General features: G+C 44.4%; 1 protein-coding gene across 1 annotated transcript in view; it reads left to right on the forward strand.

The window, feature by feature from the left end:
- Positions 1-23,657, forward strand: part of LOC311225963 (uncharacterized protein) — a gene marked incomplete at its 5' end in the record, with an annotated part of 100,832 nt that overhangs the window by 14,359 nt on the left and 62,816 nt on the right. Inside the window, 3 exon segments of the mRNA XM_084311349.1 lie at positions 3,165-3,306; positions 5,109-5,393; positions 22,032-23,132. Coding sequence (XP_084167475.1) covers positions 3,165-3,306; positions 5,109-5,393; positions 22,032-23,132 — 1,528 coding nt within the window.

Raw genomic sequence — 23,657 nt, forward strand, 5'->3', positions numbered from 1 at the left:
CCGACCACTAGGGTAGAAAAATGACCATGGGTTTATTTACACTTTTTCTCCATGTGCTAACACCATGCTGCCACTATTGTTCTGTTGTCCGCCAGTTGTTGTTCAGTTCAGTTGTTGCTCTATGTCCTGCCTTTTTAATAATGTTCCTTTGTGTTTTATTTTTATTTATTTTATTTTATCCCCCATCCCCTTTCCCCTAGGGGGCTTTTTACCCCCAAATAGGCCGTTATTGAAAATAAGAACTTGTTCTTAATTAACCTGCCTATTCAAATAAAGGTTTGATGATTTGATGATGATTTGTTTATTATTTCAATTTAGCTGGAAATACATTGCTACATCATTCAGTAACATTTGCAGAGCCTTTTAACAAAAACATTATTACGGTCACCATTGTGACCAGTGGGATTAATCAACCAATTTTATTATTTATTTTTCTATTTCATTGAACATTGCACATGTTAACACTTTGAGCGCCACGCCGGGTTTTCTTTTTTACCGGCTGAATGCCACCATCGGCGCCAATGTTAACGTTAATATCGCCTAATCTATGTTTTAAATTATGGCTATGTGTCTAATCTGCCCATCGCATTATCAAAGACTATTTTCCAGTCAGTGCAGTCAAGGCAGATTGTTTTTTTATCGCAGCATTTCCGTTTCAGAGCATTTAGAAAAGCACCCGTTTTCAGATAAAAAACAGCCCATTGTGGAGCATTCTATGAAAATCGCCTTTTACTGGAATATTCCACAACGTTGATATTCGTCTGCCTTTTTATGAATCGTTTTCAAATAAACGCTAGATGATCAATATTATACGTGCACGCAAGCACATTCGAGCCGCGCACGGATAATCGCCCGGTTGATTTCCTCATGGACTTTTACAGTGAAACCGAAAGAAGACATTTCACAAAACAGCTTATAACTTCATCAAACTTACTCTGATTATCCTAACACTGATAACATAGAGTCCTTACCTGACATCAGATGGTATCCAACTGGTATATTCCAATTCCTGATCACCATTCGAAAAAATCGATACGTGTATGGATCCAACGCGATACAGTAGAACTCTATGATCAGTGGGGATCTGAGGTTCCAGAATGAACTGTGGTAACCCCGGCTGGATCAGTGAACTGGAAAATGTGGAGTACCGGATTTTTTTCCCCATTTCATTTTCATTGAGTCCATTCCAAAATCACTTATGTCATCTGGGAGACGACATGGGGCGCTTTTTTCCACAATGATCGCCGGCTTCGCTCGGCTATACTCGGGTAGGCTCGGGTGATGCAATATGATTTCAGATCGCAAAAAAAAAAATTCAGAGAAATCTCGTGAGTGGCTTTCAACCACCTATAAAAAAACACGAGAAATCTCGTGAGTGGCACGGAAAGAGTTAAAAAGCCATTTTTCTTATTCAAAATGTGATTATTACCAAGTCAACTTGTGTTCTTAAAACAATGACAATAAACATAGTTTTATTAGGTTGAAATAATGTGGTTGTGTACTTATTTTTCTGTTAACTTATTATGGATTGAAAACTGAACCTTAATGCACAGTAACTGAACTCAATATTTTTAAGTTCTGGTAACTTATTATTATAACATTTTTTACAGTGTATTCTTGCGATCAATCAAAACTTATTTACACGATATACCTCACATTAACCCTCCATTCACATCCTGGTGTTCTCCTGGTGTTCTCCATTAGGCCTGTAGGTGGAGTCTGCATTGCACTCCCCCCCCCCCCCCCCCCCCCAACTCAGATTTAGGGTTGATACAACCATCATAATAATATTGTTAATAATAACAATAACAATAATGATGTAATAATGTAAAAATTATCATTAAAAATACCTGATTATGAGCATTTTTTTTTTACGATGCATGGAATATTGTTGAGGCACACTAGTTACAACTATATTTCAAACAGGCACTCCATGTCAAAAAGGTTGCTGACCCCTGATTTAGACTATACCTTGTGACCGGTAGAGCAACACAGTGTGGAGGGAGGAAGCTGCCACGAGCGGAGCCAACGCCAGCCCGCCGAGACAGGGCTCCACAGTGCGACTATTTCACTCGGATTTCCCCCTAAAAATAGATATGTGCGAACTGGAACAATTATTTAGGAGCACAGAGGCTTTGCGTAGTGGCCGTGTCAACGCGCAATTGTCATTTCATAATAGTCACGGAACAGAGCGGACCTTCAATTCTAGAAGCAAACTAGCACTTCAGCCCTGCGTTGCACACAGCTGTGTGACAACTTCTCTCGCGAGTTGCGCAGTTTCTATGTGTAATGTAAACTCTGCGTCGGATCCAATCGTCTAACATGCTTTGCATCCTCGCCATTCTGGAATGCCCACGTCGCGCTAAAATCTTAAGTAATGTTAAATGTTGATGTAGCCTCAGCAAGCCAACGCCGGCTCCACCCCTAGCAGCCCTCCCCCTCACTCTCTCTCTCTCCCCCTCCCTCTATCTCTCTCTCTCTCTCGCTCTCTCTCTGCTAACAATCCTGACTCGATTCCTGACCTATTTCATTACAAAGGAATATATTGATGGACATTAGCTCAGCAGCTGTAACAGAATACTTTTTTTTTTATTTTTTTTTATTTTTTTTATGTTTCAACAATGACAAAAAAAGCCAGTGGTGGACCGACATAGCAAACGCTGTCACTGTTTACTTGTGTAAGGATATGGTTCCTTTTCAAACTGTCGATCGAAAGGGCTTTAAAGACATGGTCAAAACACAATCCAAGATATGCGTTACCTGCCTGCAGACACTTGAGAAAAGGTTTTGCATTTTTCTATTGCAGTTTTGCACAATAAATGTTCTTAAAATACCTCTGTACTATGTGAAATATGTCCTAGTAATACAATAGTACAGTAATAGCTGCCAGTGTTTTACCCCTTCAGAAGCATGTATATAGACATTTTAAGATAAGTTACCGGTAATATACCGTGATATATACCATTACCGTCTACGCTTCAAATTATACCGTGATATACATTTTATACCATACCGTCCAGCCCTAATCACAAGCTCATATGAAGTAGAAAGACAAACCATTCTGTGAAAGGCCTGTATTGTTCATAACCGTACTCTGTATTGACTGTGGAAAAAGTGGCATGGGTGTATACCTATACGAGTGTGTTTGATATATCCTCCCCCAGGGACCTGGTGTTCATCTGGAGCAGACTACACCTCAGGGCCCACCCCTCTAGACTGGGCTTCCTGGGAGAGTGTCGCCACCTGGCCTCCTCTGCCACCAACGTCAGAGCAATCTTCCCTTTCATCAAAGTGGTCACTCTGGAGGTGGGTCCAAAGCCATAGTGCTGGTTACTTTACCCTATTTTAGTCTTAAAAAATTTACAATGTACTCCACTTTAGGGCTGGACGAGATAACGATAATTATCGCGACATATTTTAATAATCGATATCGGAAAAAAAAAATATTGAAAAAAAAGAAAATATCGACATACTTGTCTTTCTTGCCTGCAACTTAAAGTAATGGCTTTGCTTGTCCAAATGACAATACTGACCAAATTGAGATTTATTTTTCTCTTGTCCATTTATTTTGTTTGCTTTCTAATGTAAAATACAGTTTGAAACCGTCTGTACACAGTAGGCTATGTGTGCTAGCAGAGCTAGTCTCCAGTCACGAGTCACGGTGCACATGTGCTGTGGTTTGTCCACCAAAAAAGCGCCAAAAGATATAAAAGAAACTAGCAGAGCCAGAACTGTTCAACTCCCCTGGAGCCACAGCCAGCAGAGAAGCCTGTTTACTTTCGCTTTCAAACCAGCTGCAGCCTGAGAACTGGAGTGTGTGAGGGGATGTAACACTAAAGATGGCGGCAACGACAAAGAATTGCTGCAAAATAAACATACATCTGTTGTTTACATTTTTTTTTTTTTTAATACTTATAACAATATCGATAATTATCGATATCGCGTGATATGATATTGTTATCGATATCGCGATATCATTTTTGGCCATATCACCCAGCCCTACTCCACTTAATACCCCGTTCACTACCTGGGGATATTATGGTGGGTAACAAGTGAGTTCTTTTGTGGGGTCGACTTACGAAGGTCAACCCTTCGTAAGTGTAATGATCAATGCTGTCAATCGATTAAAATATTTAACTCGACTAATCGCATTATTGTCCATAGTTAACGTGCGATTAATCGCAAATTAATCGCATTTTAAATATATATAAATTTTTTTACCTTAAACTGATCTTTTCCGTTCCAAGAGTTTTAATACTCTTATCAACATGCGAGTCAACACATGCTTGCTTTATGCAGCCATTTAACACAAAAGGATGACCCTCATGCATTGCAAATTTGCATCAAATTCAAAACCGAGTGATGCACAAAATAATAATTTAAAACAATGAATAAAGTGTGCATGAAATAATAGGGGAAAGAAAACATTAGGAACTTGTTACATTCACCCACACAAGGGCTGATTAATCACCCCCCCCCCCTCTCTCTCACACACACACTCTCCCAGCTCTCTTTCTCTCGCCCCTTCCTCATCTCTCTCACCCCCCTCTCTCTATATCTCACACACACACACACACACACACACACACACACACACACACACACACACACACACACACACACACACACACACACACACTTTAGAAACAAACATAGTATCAATGAGAGCATCAATACACCCGAGTGAAGTCTAGTAAAAAAAAAAAAAGTAAAAAAATTACTTACCTCGAACGCTATTTCGGCGTCGGGGACAACCGTGCGCGTCACGGATCTGGGGTACACGAGTTCGACTCCCGGACTCGCCGTATTTTCTCAGAGTGTCTTTCCCCCGATCTATACCCCATTCAACCTGTCTCTGTCGGTCATACTTGACCAGAAAAAGCGATAAACGCTAAAAGAAACCAGCTGACTGGTCAAAGTTAAATTTTTTTTAAAATAAAACAGAATTCTTAAAAGTTAATCGTGAGTTTAAAAAAAATAGTGGCGTTAATAGAATCGGGCGATAACACGTTAATACTGCGTTAACTTTGACAGCCTTAGTGTAAATGATTTGCTCGACCCTCTAATTCACTATTCATCAATAGCATATGGTATGTGTTTCCCAGCAGCTGGGTAATGACGGGGTCCAGTTCTGTGTGGAGCTTTGCGCCCGGGGCCTGCAGCTTTGTGACCCAGAGTCGGACTTGGTGACCCGCTCTCTGGTGTGCAAGACCATCGCCTTCCTACTGCCCCACGACCTGGAGGTGTGCCGTGCCTGTGCCCTGCAGGTCCTCTGCCAGGAGCGCACCCTGGAGGCCTACAGGACCGTGTGTCTGCTCTACATGCAGCCTGACCAGGAGCCACACCCGCACGGCCGTCACCTGCGCACCAACATCCGCTTCTACATCCTACAGGTTAGAGAGGGACACCAACATCCGCTTCTACATCCTACAGGTTAGAGAGGGACAGCAACATCCGCTTCTACATCCTACAGGTTAGAGAGGGACACCAACATCTGTTTCCATGTCCTACAGGTTAGAGAGGGACACCACCATCTGTTTCCATGTCCTACAGGTTAGAGAGGGACACCAACAGCTGTTTCCATGTCCTACAGGTTAGAGAGGGACACCAACATCTGTTTCCATGTCCTACAGGTTAGAGAGGGACACCAACATCCGCTTCTACATCCTACAGGTTAGAGAGGGACACCAACATCTGTTTCCATGTCCTACAGGTTAGAGAGGGACACCAACATCTGTTTCCATGTCCTACAGGTTAGAGAGGGACACCAACATCCGCTTCTACATCCTACAGGTTAGAGAGGGACACCAACATCTGTTTCCATGTCCTACAGGTTAGAGAGGGACACCAACATCTGTTTCCATGTCCTACAGGTTAGAGAGGGACACCAACATCTGTTTCCATGTCCTACAGGTTAGAGAGGGACACCAACATCCGCTTCTACATCCTACAGGTTAGAGAGGGACACCAACATCTGTTTCCATGTCCTACAGGTTAGAGAGGGACACCAACATCTGTTTCCATGTCCTACAGGTTAGAGAGGGACACCAACATCTGTTTCCATGTCCTACAGGTTAGAGAGGGACACCAACATCTGTTTCCATGTCCTACAGGTTAGAGAGGGACACCAACATCTGTTTCCATGTCCTACAGGTTAGAGAGGGACACCAACATCTGTTTCCATGTCCTACAGGTTAGAGAGGGACACCAACATCTGTTTCCATGTCCTACAGGTTAGAGAGGGACACCAACATCTGTTTCTACATCCTACAGGTTAGAGAGGGACACCAACATCCGTTTCCATGTCCTACAGGTTAGAGAGGGACACCAACATCTGTTTCCATGTCCTACAGGTTAGAGAGGGACACCAACATCTGTTTCCATGTCCTACAGGTTAGAGAGGGACACCAACATCTGTTTCCATGTCCTACAGGTTAGAGAGGGACACCAACATCTGTTTCCATGTCCTACAGGTTAGAGAGGGACACCAACATCCGCTTCTACATCCTACAGGTTAGAGAGGGACACCAACATCTGTTTCCATGTCCTACAGGTTAGAGAGGGACACCAACATCTGTTTCCATGTCCTACAGGTTAGAGAGGGACACCAACATCTGTTTCCATGTCCTACAGGTTAGAGAGGGACACCAACAGCTGTTTCCATGTCCTACAGGTTAGAGAGGGACACCAACATCTGTTTCCATGTCCTACAGGTTAGAGAGGGACACCAACATCTGTTTCCATGTCCTACAGGTTAGAGAGGGACACCAACATCACAACAAACAAAACAGTGAATCAAAGCTCACTCAATATTCATAAGTCAGATATCACAATTCTCCAACCATAGTCAGTCCATAAGAACAAAACGGATCAAAATCATTTATATGATTTTAACTCATAATATAGCATAACTTTTCTCAAGTCACCGATCACCTTTATATTTCCATACTAATTTCCATAATAAGTCATGAGCGTCATTTTAATTTTTTTTTAAACATAAATGTGTTCCTTACCATGGTTATATTTCTCTGTATATTATTCCAATAAGCAACGGCTCTATACATTACCGTCTTTTTCAGAGCATTTGTTTTTGGTAGAGGTAAAGTAAAGCATGAATCTAATGCTTGCCTTGTGTTCTATCCATGTCTCATATATTAGTTGGGTACAGTTGTGAGTGCAAACCCTCCGGTTTCCCAGTATTACAGATATTAAACGAAAAAGTTACCAGGCTACATGCCATCCTCTGTTCCACTGTCATTCAGGTCAGCGCGGCATGCATCCCTCCAACACTCCTCACAGAGCAGCGCAGAGCGAGGCGTGCCGCACTGTTCTGAGTGAGCTGGAGTTTGTTCAGATCAAGCCTAGAGGCGTTAGACCAGGGCTCTACGCTAACCTGTGCTCCTAAATGAAAAAATGTAGGAGCACACAAAGAAATTTAGGAGCACCCAAAAATAGCACAGTGAAAATATTTCAAGTAAGAGTTTATTTAGATTTTTTTTTTAAATAAATGTATATTTGTACTGTGCGTGCATGTGCAAACGGGAACGGGACACACATCTGTGCAATAGCACATACCACCAAAGTCACTGGCCCACTGCGTGTGTGTGTGTGTATCTGCGTGTGCAAAAGTAACAGTCACTTAACTTTAGCTTTTGCCCCTTTTATGCATACAATGCCTATGTTTTGGCTAGTGTTGCTCTTCTAGAAAAATAATCCTTTCAGGGTTGCCTATTGAAATACTGTACACCTCCAGTACAGAAACATTGTTTATGAGTTTGTGTGTCAGGTAGACCATTGATTGACAGTCGATTCTGCCAATTACATCACACCGCTTGCACTCCGGCCGTCCGGCGCTGCAGCTGCACCCTATTGCCCACCTCTGCTGTTGATAACGCTAGCCAAGTTAGCTGTACACACATACACAGTGGGCCAGTTACTTTGGTGTAGGGGTGTAACAATGCATCGCAATGCATCGATCCTAAGGGGACAATTCAACTGCATCGATTTGAAAATGTTAGAATCTATTATCGCAAATTTTAATGTGTACACAGTGTTGCTATTCTCATGTCAGTTACAGCCAACACAACGACACTACACGACTACTGCATCAACGTTATGATTAACAAAGCAAGGCATTCGTTTTGTTGCATTAACGTTATATTACTATTGCTATCGATAAAACTAGGTGTTCTCAAATCTATTGCTATTGGTAAGACTAGAATATTACATTAACTTAATGTTACTTGTGTCTCGGAAAACGCTCGCATATCACAATGGCGGACTTTCAGGAAGTAAAAGAGAAAATGAGAGCTTCCGATTGGTAATTTCCTTTATTTTTTCTTGAAACCAGTCACGTCACTCTACTGTGATTGGACCGTTGGCTTGAGTGCAATGTGGGACTTGTCGTTTTTTTTTATTTTTTTTTTATTTTATTATTATTGATCTTTTTCCCCCTCCTTTTTCCTCCGATTTTCTCCCATCCCAATGTTAGTCGTTATGCCAATTCCCAATCCCCTTCCTGGTCGCTGCGCACTTACCCCCACAGTCGGTCTGGGAGAGTGGAGGCTATCACGTGCTTCCTCCGACACACGTCTAGCCAATCAACCGCTTCTTTTCACCTGGCAGCGCGGACTCTCACTGAGAGGGTGTAATGTGTGGAAGGATCACACTACCCCCCTTAGATCCTATCCGCGCTGAGCAGGCGCCCCGACCGAACTGTAGGAGTCGCTGTTTACAATGACCCGGACCCACCCGCCAGCTTTCCCACCCTCTAATACTGCCAATTGTATTAGTGTGAACGGCCAGCCAAGCTGGTGACAACGCCGGGGGGACCTGTAGTTTTTGAACGATTACCAGCGGAGAAAAAAGCACGATTGAGGCTGTAATCTTCACTCGCACACCGTGCGAGTAATTGATTTTTCCGTTTCGCACACACATATTTCTAGGAGCATATGCGAGCAATATGGTCGCACTGTAGAGCCCTGCGTTAGACCATATAGTAGGACAGTAGTCCAGGCGGGATAAGACCAAAGATTGCAGATGTCTACACCTTCTGATCATTGAAGTACCACAGCTCATCTTAGCCACCATATTGCTAATGTGTTTCGACCAAGAAAGTGTTTCATCTATTACAACACCCAGCAGTTTTGCCTCCCTGACCTGTTCGATATCAGCACAGTTCAGAACTAGATTTAATTTAGGATTTGATCTAGATGTATATTTTATACTCATTATACTCTTTTTTGCAACATTTAACTTTAACTTATTTTCACGTACCCAGTTGGAAATTAGCACTATCTCATCTTGCAATAACCTATTAACAGACTCAGATTTTTCTGCCGCTACATACGCGCTAGTATCATCTGCATAGATCTCCATTGATGCGTTATTAAGTACTAATGGTAAATCATTAACGAAGATTGCATACAATAAGGTAGGGCTGGGCGATATGGCCTAAATATGATATCACGATATTTTCTGACCTTTCGGCGATACACGATACACATCACAATGTTTTTCTTTTTTTCATTATGAGGCTTACCAAGACAGTATTTGAGTTTGCAAGCTAACATTAAAGACAAAATAAAATACCCATGCATTTAGCATTTAGATTATTAGATTATATATTGCATATATTTAGCAATGAGATATTATATGATTTAGATATGAAATATGATGAATTGAAAATGGGGGACCCTGATGTAAACAAGACGAAAGTCTTTCTCTGGTCTGCATCCCCTTAACAATTGTATGTATTGAGCTGTACTGTACCCATTCTGCAATATGTTAATAAAGTTTTAAATCAATCAATCAATCAATCAATCAATCAATCAATCAATCAATAGCATTTTAGCATTTTTATGAAACTACTGTATATTTGTATGTCTCTAAATGTTTTGATGAATTGAAAATGGAGGACCCTTATGTAAAAAAGCCGAAAGTCTTTTTCTGGTCTTCATCCTCCAGTCTACTGTTGTTGTATTGAGCTGTACTGTTGTTGTATTGAGCTGTACTGTAATATTCTGCAATCTGTTAATAAAGTTTTCATTCATTCAGACGGCAAACCGAATAATTTTGATTGACAGTCGAGTCTGCCAATTACGTCACACCGCTTGCACCCGCCCTGCTGTTCTTAGCACCAATCAGCAAGTGCATATTCATTTTTTACTTCTGCTATGTCCGTATTTGATTTTGACGAGAGCTCAACAACAACAACAACGTTAGCTCCCCGCGGCCGACGTTTAGCTTTTAGCTCCGCAGGATGACTAAACGAGGCATAATGATTTTACTGCAACGAATGTTATAATAAAAGCCTTTCCATATATCTGTCTGATTGAAAACTTTATTAACACTTTAATCGCCAGGGTTAAATTCATAATTTACCATCCCTCGCCAGCCCTATTTAACATGGAGAAGTTCCCCTTCTTTGCAGGGCTATAACTTTTTTAATTCTATTGCTAAATTGCCATTATTATGGCCCATTCAATGTCCTATATGTATTGTTCAGGGTGTAGCAACGTTAAACTTTTTCATTCACATATTCATACTAAAATATGGTCTAAAGTATAAGTATGTTTTTATCGTTTTCTGCAGCTTTCTTCAGAACGTGATTTATAGCCCTAAATGCATTATATTGATGATCAAATACAGTTTGGTAGGAATCTGTGCGAGATAAAAAAATTCAAATGGACGTGCTTCTAGAAGTTTCTACGTATCATCTGATGATGAGCGGATGGGCGGGGGATCGTTTATAATTCCGTGGGCAGCGTTAGATGATTCATCCAGAGTGGGTCATATGTTCATCAGAGCAGTTAGTAAAGAACACGTTAGAATATAACGCTGAATCTTACCGTGGCTTCCTCGCGCCGCTGGCAGATGAGCGTGGAACAGATTTTTTTCTATTATGGGATGTAGAAATGCCCGATCCATTTCCAGGTTGTATAATAGTATATACGTCCAAATCATGTTGTTTTTTCGAGTTATTTGCACCGATCGATTCACTGTATCAAGACGGAGTCTCTCTAACGATAGCGAGTGGCCGGACCACATATGGATGAGCACTACCGGTTCAAAGGTTAATATCCGGTTGGCGATCTGCCGATCGGCCACCAGATGGCGCTCTTGAACCGCTAGAGAGTTGAGAGGAGATCAGCAGTGTGTCTCAGGGCTCCGGAAAGGAAATATGATTTCGATGACAGATTTTTGAAATATTGACATCAAAGACGCGTTTTCGGCGATTAAAGTGTTAACAGACTGCAGAATAGGCACAACTCGGCACGGGCTGAGATATGAACGAGTAATGTTTGCTATCTATCTGTCGTCCTCGGACGTTGCTATGTTCGGGTAAATACGCTGATGTTATTGAACGTGTAATTATATAACGTTAATGCCACAAAACGAATGCCTTTGTTAATCATAAGTAGTAACTTTGATGCAGTAGTGTGTGTGTGTGGGCGGCGTTGTTCAAAAGTTTGAACGTGTGGACCAGATTGACGCGACACAATCCTCTTGGGCAAAACATCACGATATCCACGATAGGTTTAAAAAGTGTATTGTTAATGAACTGTACCCGATATTTATATAATATCGTCATATCGCCCAGCCCTACAATAAGGGACCCCGGCAACTCCCTTGGGGCACTCCGGCATGTAGTTCCCTCATCTCCGATAGTGTGCCATTAAACATCACACATTGTAGTCTATTAAGTAAGTAATTCTTTAACAACTTAATAGCACTTTCATTGAATTTATAAGCTGAAAGTTTCATGAGCAGAAGATCATGATCTATAATGTCGAATGCAGCGCTAAAATCCAGAAGCACAGCACCCACCATTGACTTCCTATCAATATGTTTAACCCAGTTATCAGTAGGGTTGGGCATCGTTTGGATTTGAACAATTCCGATTCTCCATTTCGATTCCTGTTCTAAACGATTCTCGATTCCGATTCTTTGAGGTGCAGGTCAAAACGGGTCACAGCTTATTTCGCAGGAGATACTTTTTTTTTATTTTTTTATTTTCTTCATACAATTCACATTGTCAGTTGACTTGATACAGTTTAAGTTGGTTGCTGTACTGTAACTAGGGTATTAATTAACAAAGTAAATATATATATTTTTTTTAAGAATCGAAATTCGAGGGCGGCTGATTGGCGCAGTGGGCAAGGCACTCGCCACTAACGCTGGAGACGCTGGGTTCGAGCCCAGCTCTCGGCGTTGCTACCGGCTGGCCGGTCTTCATACTAACACAATTGGCAAGTGTTAGAGGGTGGGAAAGCCGGTGGGTCGGGATTTGACGTTGTGGACAGCGACTGCTACAGGTCTGTTTGGTGACGCCGGTGCGACGGAAGCAGGAAGTGACGGGGGCAGCGTGAGCCTCCCACGCGTTACTCCTCGCCACAGAGTTCGAGCTGCTGCGGTGAAAAGATGCGACAGGCTGCCTCCTCGTGTACCGGAGGGGACACGTGATGCAAGGCTTCTGTCCTCACTACAACCGACCTGTGGGAGGCATAGTCTAGCAATGTTCAAGACGGGAGGGAGGAATTGGAAAATCCGAAATTGGGATGGGAGAAAAATAGAAAATGGGGAGAAAAAGTGGATAAAAAAAAAAAAAAATCGAAATTCAAACATGTTACTTCCGGTTCCAGACCCGGAAGTTAGGAACCGGTTCCTATTAGAACCGGTTCTCGGTGCCCAACCCTAGTTATCAGCCAGCGATGTGAGTGCTGTGTTTGTGGAGTAGCCAGCTTTGTATGCATGTTGGTGTTCTGAATTGATTCTGTTCCCATCAAAATAAGCTTGTACCTTTTTGTATATAATTTAAATAAGGAAGCCATAACTAATTAACTAATTTGTTAAATGTATTGAACATGGATGAAAATATACTGTCTTTGGTCTCTCGACATGGTAAAGTTTAGACCATGTCAAGAGACCAAAGACAGTTATATTATCGTGTAGCTCCGCTCTGCGTCATACTGCAATACTCTTCCATATCAGTATTAGCACTGAATAAGTTTTCACATGCACCTTTACATACCTCATCTGTCTGGCCACACCCCCATCCGCTCCTCTACATAAGCAGGGGTGTGGCCATACTATCAGCTCCTTCTTTAGTTTTCACCACGTCAAGTGCCTGCATGTACCACACTTTGAGATTGCTGGAATATTGAAGAAGGGAATTGAAGCTGCGTTGACATTGTTTCTTGTTTTTTTTTCTCTCTCACAATTTAAGAGAAAAAAAGCGAAGTTATGTCTTCTTCGCGGGGTTCGAGCGCTAGCAACGTCACTCTTCACCAAAGGTTTACCATTGCCGCCTGCGTCGTGGGGCTGCGCTGACTCCGCGGTCGTGGCAGTCAGTCGTACCCGATCGGCGTCCGGTGGAGAGTTTGCCTCTCCGAGGAGCTGTTGAACCAAGGCCGTCTCCTGTGAGATGGCCTAGTTCCAGCTCTGGTTCCTCCGCCGGGGGGCGGTCGGCCGATAGGCTGACTGCTCCTCTGGTAGCGGAGGATCTGAGACGCAAGCTCTTCGCTTCTGCTCGTTCCCGTCGTAGGAGGGTGGCCTGCAGGGGCGAACGGCCTGGTTTTGGTGAGCTGCTGGAGCCAGACGAGGGTGCTTCTGCTTCTCTGTGTCCGATGGAATTTTGGATTTTATGGATGGATTTTATGGTGGAAGCGGAGGCGCTCTTGTTTGACGCCCCGGTGGGGACGCATCACTCTCCCCCTCAGGGGGTGGTATGTCTCCTTGGGGTCCCTCGTACTCCGGTGTTGGGTTAGAACCTCCGACTCGGCGACGGGATGCCCTGCTATCAGCCGCATCGGATGGTGGCACTACAATGAGTGGTAGCCTCCCGTACGTGAAGGACGCGAGCTGCGTGGAGGACGGTGCGCATGGGGAATTACGTGCCTTGTTCCCGGAGCTCATGGCGGCAGCCGCAGACGCTAATGGCGTGCCGCAGCCACTGCCTGCACCTGTCCCCGATGACTTGATAGGTCATCTATGATGGCAACGTCATCCTGTGAGGGAGACTCCGTTGTCTGCCCATTCTTCCCCTCAATGGAGGCCTACGTGCGTCAGGGGCAGGTAATCTCCAGCATCACCGGCCTTACCCCCGCCTACGTGCAAGTCACGCGGGTGGTGGGTTTGATCGAGGGACTGAAGGAAGGGGTGCCTCGGCTTGATAGCCCGATGGCGTCTCTCCTTTGTCCTGAGGTGGTGTGGGAGCCGTTGCGGAAGCCGGTTCCCCAAGGGAAATCGGCTAGGCAGTTGGCCAACTGGAGTGACCAGTCATTCATTGCCTCGACTCAGAGCCTAGCTGCGACGTCCAACATTGCACAGCTGGCGCGCTTCATGTCAGGGATGATGGCGGGCGGTACGGTGCTGGACGAACACCATCAGTTCCTGCACGCCCTGGCGGCTGGAGCCATCCTGCACCTGATACAGCTGCAGGCAATCGCCGCCGGGAAGATACGCGCCCTGGCCACTCTAACCCAGCGCCACCTTTGGCTGGAGCAGGCGTGGGTGCCGGAGCGGAAATGACTTCCCTTGCTCACGGCCCCCCTCTCCGATGCTGGGCTCTTCGGTCAGCAATGCAGCTGATGACGGCGGCTTGCAGGGACATGGAGGAGGAGCGTGCAGTGCTCCAGCCCCATTTTCCCCCACCCGATGTCGCCGGTGAGGTTCGACGGAGGCCACGTTGTCGGGGATCCCGTGACCGTCGCCACCACCACCGCCACTGCTGTACCTTCGGCCAAGAAGGCCAGGAGGAGAGAGGGTGCCTTGACAGCCGCAGCCAGCCGACCCACGCCCGGAGGTGACGGTAGGGATCGTCCTGGCCAGGCACCCCAGTACCGTCCCTCCGGGCCTGCTCCCCGTGGGGGCAAACACCAGGCTGTTCGCGGCAGGCGCCGCTAAGTGACTTTCCCCCCCTGATTACCCCTGTTCCCTTCCCCGCCCCAAATATGATTTTTGATACATTAATAAAAGGTCCCTCCTAGGAGGGACTATTTTGTTACAAACTGTTTATTCACTGCATATGTTGGGGATACGATGTGTAGAACCCTCGCCTAGTTGTGGGGTTGATAGGAGAGCTGGACTTATAGTCTTTAGCTGGTCGCTACATATATATATGTGCTTAGCAAGGCCTGTAGCTAACACTCGGTCGAAAGGCTTTTTTCTTTCCTCGTCCTGAAGGAATGTTTCTTCCTATAGTGGTAAAGATTTACCGTTGTATGAGGGGGTTGTGTGTTCTGTTACATTTTAAACAGTGGCATTGAGCCACAACACTGTAGTGTTGGCCTGCAGAAGTACTCGTGTGTGTGTAGCTTGTACCACAGTCTTATAGACCTCTCTCTCGATCTTCTGTTTTTTCTTGAAACATAAAACACAGGTGTCGTGTTCACACATAAACCTTGTCCTTGTTATAAACCCTGTTCGCAGACGTGTTGTCGTCTGTGGCTAGCGTGCGTTGAGTTAGCTTATCCTGTTAGGATAAACACTGTTTCATTAGCATGCTGGCTACATAGGTGGTATCGTGGCTTGTTTACTATCGTATACAGGGTTTGGGATCATGAGGGGGTAACCGGATAAACCCCTCCTTCCCTCTTTTCTGATTGGTCGCGGGGTTGGGCCCTCTAGGGAATTCCCTGACTCCTTGCCTGTCATGGTCGGTTGAGTCATGGGATTCCCCCCGCCATAGAATACGTCACTGGGCGCGTTTCTATTGGTTGCCGACTTCCGTGAGTTCTTTACAGGCCCCATGTGTGGTTCTCTGTTATTGTCAAGTTGGTGTTGCGATGCATAGGAATTCGAGAGTTCTGCTACGCTCTGTATATATGTATCTTGAGCCTTTGGTCACGTGGCTCAATGTTACATAAACGTTTCAATTTATTGCTCATGTGCAGGGCACGAAATTAGACCCCGCTACCCGTCATTGGCGGGCAGATTTTAGGTTTGGCGAGTGAGACTGAGTGGTCTGTCCGCCATGTGGCGGGCAACCAAATAGTCATGTGAAAACCGATCGGAAAAACATGATCCAATTCTTAGCGGAGTTCTCACTCGCTGACTTCTGTCAAGCACACAGACCTGCAGCGCACTGCTCCTCCTCCTGCCCCTCCCAAACCCGTGTAAACACAGAGGCTCCTATTGCATCGGGCAGTCTGCTGACTGCTCTAGTCTAGTGGGACCTCCGTGAGCTAACGTTAGCTACCATTACAAAATGACCCAGTCAACTATCAACTAGTTTAATACATGAGGCATTGTCTAACGCTATCTAGCCGGCTAGCTACTGTTAGCTCCTGATATCAACAAATGCTCCAGCAATAGTCTAGTAGTGCATGATACCTCCGTTGGCTAGGTAGCTCACGTTAGCTCACGTTAGCTCACTACGAAATGTCCCAGTAAACTAAATAGTTCACTGAGGCGTTGTCTTAACGTTATCTAGCCGGCTAGCAGTAGCTACAGATAGCTCCTGATATCAATGTCTTATAACATTGATTCGATGCGTATTCGAGCCCCTGGCTTCCATCGCATGAGGGCATGCTGAATGTGATTTGACCAAAGCAGAGTATAGGGTCCAGCTGCAGCGCCGGAGAATCCTTGCTAGAGCTGGAGGCTACTCGAGTATACACACGGACAGTGGAACTGTTTGCAGATAGCGAGCATTTTGACTTGTTGCGTGGTGGCGATGTCTCGCAGATAATACAACTACAAGTATGATTATATAATATATATATTTTATAAAAAAAAAAATATATATATATATATATATAATTTTTTTAACCAAAAACTATCGGTATCGGCCCATATGGCTCATAGACTATCGGTGATCGGTATCGGTGACGAAAAACGTGATCGGGGCATCCCTAATTATGTTCTGTTATATCCTACAAAGAGGGTAGAGTGAGGATTCTGATGTTTAACAGTAGGTTACAATTTAAGCTTAAGATTGAATTTACATGTATTGATTAATCAATCATCAATGAATATATTCAAATAATTTGCTTAAAATTTTACTCTGGCCTCTTATTTAAGTGTATTCTTCAACATAATACCCTATCTACTTGAAATGTACTGATTTCTTTTTTATATATATGTGACACAAAAATGCGTTTTTTTTTTGGCTGGTAAGACATTTTTCCCATCTATCCGCCACTGGCCGGTGAGTCAACAAGTAAATTTCGTGCCCTGCTCACGTGGGAAGTCTCTCTGGGGGTTCCCTGTCCCCTCCTTTATGGAGCAGGTTGACCAGGTATTGTTTAGGGATTTACCTGACTCCTCGCCTGTAATGGTCTGGAGTCATGGGTTTCCCCCCGTCATAGGGTACGTCGCTCCCCGTCCCCTCTTTTATGGAGCATGGTTGACGGGGTGTTGTTTTCCCTCAGCCGTGTCGTATGGGACCCATGTCTGTATTTTTTTCTGTGAAAAAGGCGGCTTCTTGTCGTTCTCCCAGGCGGCTTGGAGGAACGGTATCTGGGTTCTTGTTAGAATGTCCATCGATATGTTTTGGGTCTCGACGCGTACATAGTGCTGGCCCTGGGTGCTTCTGATAGTTTCATCATTGAAACTGCGTTTTTATGGGGCAACTGGGATGGAGTTGGCCTGGGTTAACCCCTTCTTGAAAACTGGAACACTGGTACTGCGGTACTTGGAGTTTTTTCTTGGGGGGTTAGAGGAACAACCGCCTCATGTTAGAACCAAGGGGGTGGTTGGTTCCCTGGTGTGTTGGTAGCGGAGTCAACTCTCGGTGTAGGCCGGGTTTGGCCCCGTCTACCTGTGAGTGTGCCCCCGCACCTTTCATGACGTCTGCCAATCATGTCAGCAGGGGAGGAAATTAGGCCACTTTACTCGCCAAATGCGAGTATTTTTTACGTTTAGCGAGTGATTCATGAAGACCACTCGCCAGTCTGGCGAGTATACAAAACAAACATTCTGCAATCACGGTCACTGGCAAACGGTGCGCATCTTCTGAGTGCTCGCTTTAGTTGACAGTGCCACGAGAGCACTGCACAAGACCCGCGGACATATAATGTTTAATAAAAGTTTGCACAGTACTGGCCAACCCACGAACATATAGAATGTTTAAAAGTTTGCGCAGTACTAGCCATCAGTCAAGGGAGCACTCGCAAACAGATAACGTTAAACACAGCAGAAGATGGAAAACAGACAGACTGACCAACGGGGAACTGCGTCCAACCCTAGTACAACCCTCGAGTATAAGTTACTAAGGACACATTTAAATCACAGGTGTATGTTAGTCTATTGGAACTGTATACAGTGTTAGCTTCTAGTTAGCGTTTTAGCTATAGAGCTGCTTGCTAGTTAACGTTAGCCCCATGTGCGCATGTGCTCAAAGCAGCCAGCCCCATGTTAGCTAGGTGTATCTGTTATGACTACTGTTTCCAAAAACGCACCGAACTACGACGTAAGGTTAGACATTTTATTTCATGCTCAAAAGCCCCTGGCTTGCACATCGCAGTCACGAAAGGGGCTAGCTCAACCAGTGCACAACAGCACACCAACCGAACTGATGTTACCGCAACACTTGACGGTACTTCACAGCACTGTCGTAAGACTACCTGCCGTCTTAAAGGCACAGTGAACACCGTTGTGATGCCACTTAGATGCATACACAACATTGACGCGGCTTGATAACCGAGGTTCAAAGTTAACTTGATTGATTGATTGAACACTTTATTAACAGATTGCAGAATGGGTACAGTACAGCTCAATACACACAATTGTTAAGGGGATGCAGACCAGAGAAATACTTTCGTCTTGTTTACATCAGGGTCCCCCATTTTCAATTCATCATAACATATGACATACACGACATACAGATAGACAGTACTGCTACATCTATACATTTCACATCTATCTATACACTTCACAACATACTTCGGTTTTTTTCTTTCACTGCCCAACCCAGTCCAACCCAGCATCTTTCACTGCCCAGTTCAGCCCAACCCAGTCCAGAATAGATCCCTCTCTCATGTTATGTTTTATGCTAATATTGTGAAGAGTAGAGACACTGTTATTAATGTTTTATGCTAATAAATATTTTAAAGAGTAGAGACACGGTGTGATTATTACTATGATTGAAAATCAATTTAGACGAAGACATACAAAGAAGTAATTATCACAATTAGCGATTTTCTTTGGCTGGTAAAAAATCTGTTTGGCTGGTAAAAAAAATCAGACACTCGCCAGTTGGCTGGTAAGCCAAAAAGTTAGTTTCCTCCCCTGCATGTCAGCCTTCTCTGCCTTGGCCCCTCTAGAGAGTCGAGTTTTTTTTGTGGAGGCTGTGACATGGTGCACAACATGCCAGCATACGCCCCGGGGTGCTGTTTCAGCAGACCCCTTTGGCGCCTGTCTAGTCCGCAGTGCTCCAGGCTCAGGTCGAGTGGCCTGTTGCCTGGATTGAGGGATCGACCTCTTTTGGGGGTCGTCTTCCCGGTGCGCTGCCTGCTCCTGCTGTGTGTGTAGCCTCTTGAGTGCTTCGGGCTTACAGCCATACCAACCTGAAGACGCCCGATCTCGGAAGCTAAGCAGGTCCAGGCCTGGTTAGTACTTGGATGGGAGACTGCCTGGGAATACCAGGTGCAGTAAGCTAGGCGGCGTGCTGTAGGGGGGAAGGGCCTGCTCTTGGATGGGCCCTGTCCGAATACGCTGGCGATGTGGGGGGTGGTGTCTAGGGCTGCAACTAATGACTAATTTGGTAGTCGACTAATCTGCCGATAATTTTTTCGATTAGTCGATTAATCGAAAACCAATGTAAACAACAATTTTTTATTTTTATTTTTTTATTATCATATCTTTGTGAAAGTGGCTTCTCAGCTCTGGTCCAGCTGAAGACAGAGCAGAGGAACAGATTGGACATTGAGCATGACCTCAGAGTTGCTTGTCTACCATCACCCCAGACTTTGAGACTCTTGTCAGGACCAAACAACAACATCATAACATGATGATCCCATAGCAAATTAAAATAATGACTCATGAAACATTTGAATTTGGATCTTTAAGCCACTTTAAATGAAAATGTATTTGAAGAACAATACAGCAATCACTCATAACAAGATAAATAAATTAAATAATACAAATTAAAATGGAAGTGTACTTTAAATAACTTTTGTTTGCTGTGTGTGAGAGGAGTCCGTGTGTATGTGTGTGTGTCTTACTCTGATCGCTGTGTGAGTGAGAGGAGTGTGTGTACTGTGTAATTTGTGTGTGTGTCTTACTCTGATCGCTGTGTGAGTGAGAGGTGTGTACTGTGTAATTTGTGTATGTGTGTGTGTCTTACTCTGATCGCTGTGTGTGAGTGAGAGGAGTGTGAATGTGTGTGTGTCTTACTCTGATCGCTGTGTGTGAGAGAGAGGAGTGTGAATGTGTGTGTGTCTTACTCTGATCGCTGTGTGTGAGTGAGAGGAGTGTGTGTGTGTGTGTGTCTTACTCTGATCGCTGTGTGTGAGTGAGAGGAGTGTGTATGTGTGTGTCTTACTCTGATCGCTGTGTGTGAGTGAGAGGAGTGCGTGTGTAATTAGTGATGCACGATATATCGGCCGCCGATATAATATCGGCCGATATGGCCGTTTTTTTTACACATCGGTATCGGTCCGATATCAAGATAGGGCCGATATTTATAATTTTTTTTTTTTTTTTTATTATCTTTTTTTTCTTTTTACATGTTTTGGCCTTAAATAGTTTCAAAATATCAGTCATTTCTGAAAATAAGTTACAAAAGTTAAAAAAATTATGCGTTTTGGAAAATAGCTCTTTATTTGATTATCATAAAAAAGTGTTTTCTATACAGAGATATCGACATCGGTAAATATCGGTATCGGCCAGAACAGCAATATTAATATCGGTTATCGGTATCGGCCACAATTTTCACATCGGTGCATCACTATGTGTAATGTATTGTGTGTCTAGTCTGATCATCATCTCCTGCAGGGGAACAATGTTTTCAATGTCCAAAATTTGCTATGGGATCATCATGTTATGATGTTGTCTGGAACCCTGAGAAGCCACTCTCACAAAGATAGGTAGTGCAAAAAAAAAAAAAAAAAATTAAATAATTTTTTTTCTTTTTTTTAATGACTAATCGACAACAATTTCTCGTCGACGATTTTTTATAATCGACATCGTCGATTATGTCGACTAATCGTTGCAGCCCTAGTGGTGTCACTAGTGACCGCCTGGTGGGGTCTCGATGCTGCGGCGTCATTGGCCTCTCCCTTCCTGGGTCTGGGTCCTCCTTCGCGCTCCGCTGCTACGGCCTTGACCCCGTGATATTGGGGGTGGTAACGGGGGTTTGTTCCTTTCCGTTCGTTCCCTAGTGGCATGCGGGTTGCGCGTTTGTGTAGTCGTGGGTAAGCCCCACGGTCTGCTCACTCTGTGCGTTGAGTTGCTAAAGACTCCTCTTCGTCGGATCCGATACCCTCCCGTCCTCCGCTAGGGGGGTCCGGGGGCTCGGGTCCTCCCCGGTTCTGATGGTTGTGGGGGGCCTCAGCGGGTGCATTTGTCGAGCTCTGCTCAGCTCCTGTATTGCAGTATGACGCAGAGTGGAGCTACACGATATTATATAACGTACGGTTATGTAGTGTAGTGACGCTCTGCGTCGGACTCACTGAGGACCCCATGGTCTTGCCTTTGTGGTGAAAGACTTGGGAAGGAGCTGATAGTATGGCCACACCCCTGCTTATGTAGAGGAGCGGATGGGGGTGTGGCCAGACAGATGAGGTATGTAAAGTTGCATGTGAAAATTTATTCAGTGCTAATACTGATATGGAAGAGTATTGCAGTATGATGCAGAGTGTCACTACACTCATATAACTATGGTTATATACATAACTACGTTTATTTTCTCATTGTTTAGACTCTAAACAATGAGAATGAGATGCAAACTTGCAGAAAATTCAGTGGATCCTCACTCCCTGAAAAAAGCAGATACAGTACGTTCTTTAGGACATGACACAACAGAGCACTTGAATTGGTTATTTGCAATTAACTATGCGTAATTCTTTTCCATCATTGTTCCACAGACACTGAAGGAAGGGCTCTGTTTTGACCCCGAGTTCTGGAACCTTCTGACTCTGAGGACCCACTGCCTGGAGATGATCAGCGACAACACCATGAAGGCCGCCGTGCTCAGTGAGATGAAGGAGGAAGAGGAAGAAGAATACCAGGAGGAGCTGATACCAAATAGCCACACAAATGACTTTTGCACTCTACATCCAAACACATGGCAGTCCTGCTCTGGACTGGAAACCCAGGTCCATGGCCCTGTGCGCACGGAGGAAAGGGAAATAGTAGAGGCAACCGACCCGTCACAAAATGCTCCCACGAAGAGGAGAAAGTGGAGGAGGAGAAGGAGAATAATAGCTGGATCTGACGATGAGCCTGACCTGGGCGATGATCCAGAGATCAAATATAATTTCATGTCCACTCGTGTAGATAATTCCAAATACTCGCTCAGACGTAATCCTCCATCTTTGGAATATTCTGCCCCTACCAAGCTCCCGCCGATCCGTCAGAGGGAGTACTTGTCTAGAGGGGTGAAGAACAAGATCCTGAAACGGAAGGGAAAGAAGAAAAAATTGCTGCAGGGGCTTCCTTGGCTGGAGCAGGCGCAGGTGGTCAAAGAGGCAAAGACCAAGGTTAAGAGTAAGAAACGTGGTAAGAGACATTTACAGAAACTGGAACTCTCTTACCCTGAGAATGAAGTGTCTCTGGAAGAGGAGGAGGATGATATGGAAGATAAACAATGGGGTGAAAGTCATGAGGAGAATGGTCTTGAGTTGAAGAATGAACTTGAGGAGACGAAACTTGAGAACCATGCTGGCATGATGGATGGCAGCAGCCTCAGTGAAGAAAGCCAAGTTGAGTCTCAAACGGAGGCAGATTCCAAGCCTTCTGAAGGTCTTCCTAGTGAACTTCGACCTATTGCCCCTGCTACTGAAGCTGACCCTGAGCTTGACGGCCCAGCCTTAGAGTTTTTGGATTGTCCAGCAACATTTTTCCACAATTACTCTCTTATCTATAAAGACCTTGATGGCGAGGAACTTCCAGAATACACGGCATTGAAGGCACAGAATGGTGACTCAGAGCAGCAACTGGAGACATTAGATGGGTTGACCACTCAGGTTAGTCCATTTTTAGTTAGTTTCTGTCCTCGTAGATTTAGAAGAATTACCTTCCTTTTCAGCCATGTATTAGCTTCTCTTGTATATAAAAAGGCTAGGCTGTATGTGCCAAGGATTTATGCCATGACAATACCATCGTTTCTTAAGAGTCTGGCCACAGCAACCTATTGTAACCGTTCTTGAATCAAATACCAAGTTGTATTAAGTATGGCTGTCCCCATGTTATGATGATGATCAGTCCTCTTAACCTACCCCACAATTCCAAGCATCTTCTTTTGTTGTTAGATAGTGTTATTGCCATGGATATAATATATAACTAGATGGTGCAAGGCGGAGTCTTCAGCGTAGTTCACCGGCGGCCATCTTCTTGTCACAGGCCCACTCATAACATGAATGTCTACGGTGCATGTGCTATTGAAATAACCATAGCTTGCTCAATTTTCAACCAATTTACAAACGGTTTGGTTTATTACAAAAGTTATTAACGTGGCTATGATTCAGAATGCTTGGACATGTTGAAATTAT

Source organism: Notolepis coatsorum (assembly GCF_963971535.1).
Source record: "Notolepis coatsorum genome assembly, chromosome: 3".
NCBI classification, from domain to species: domain Eukaryota; kingdom Metazoa; phylum Chordata; class Actinopteri; order Aulopiformes; family Paralepididae; genus Notolepis; species Notolepis coatsorum.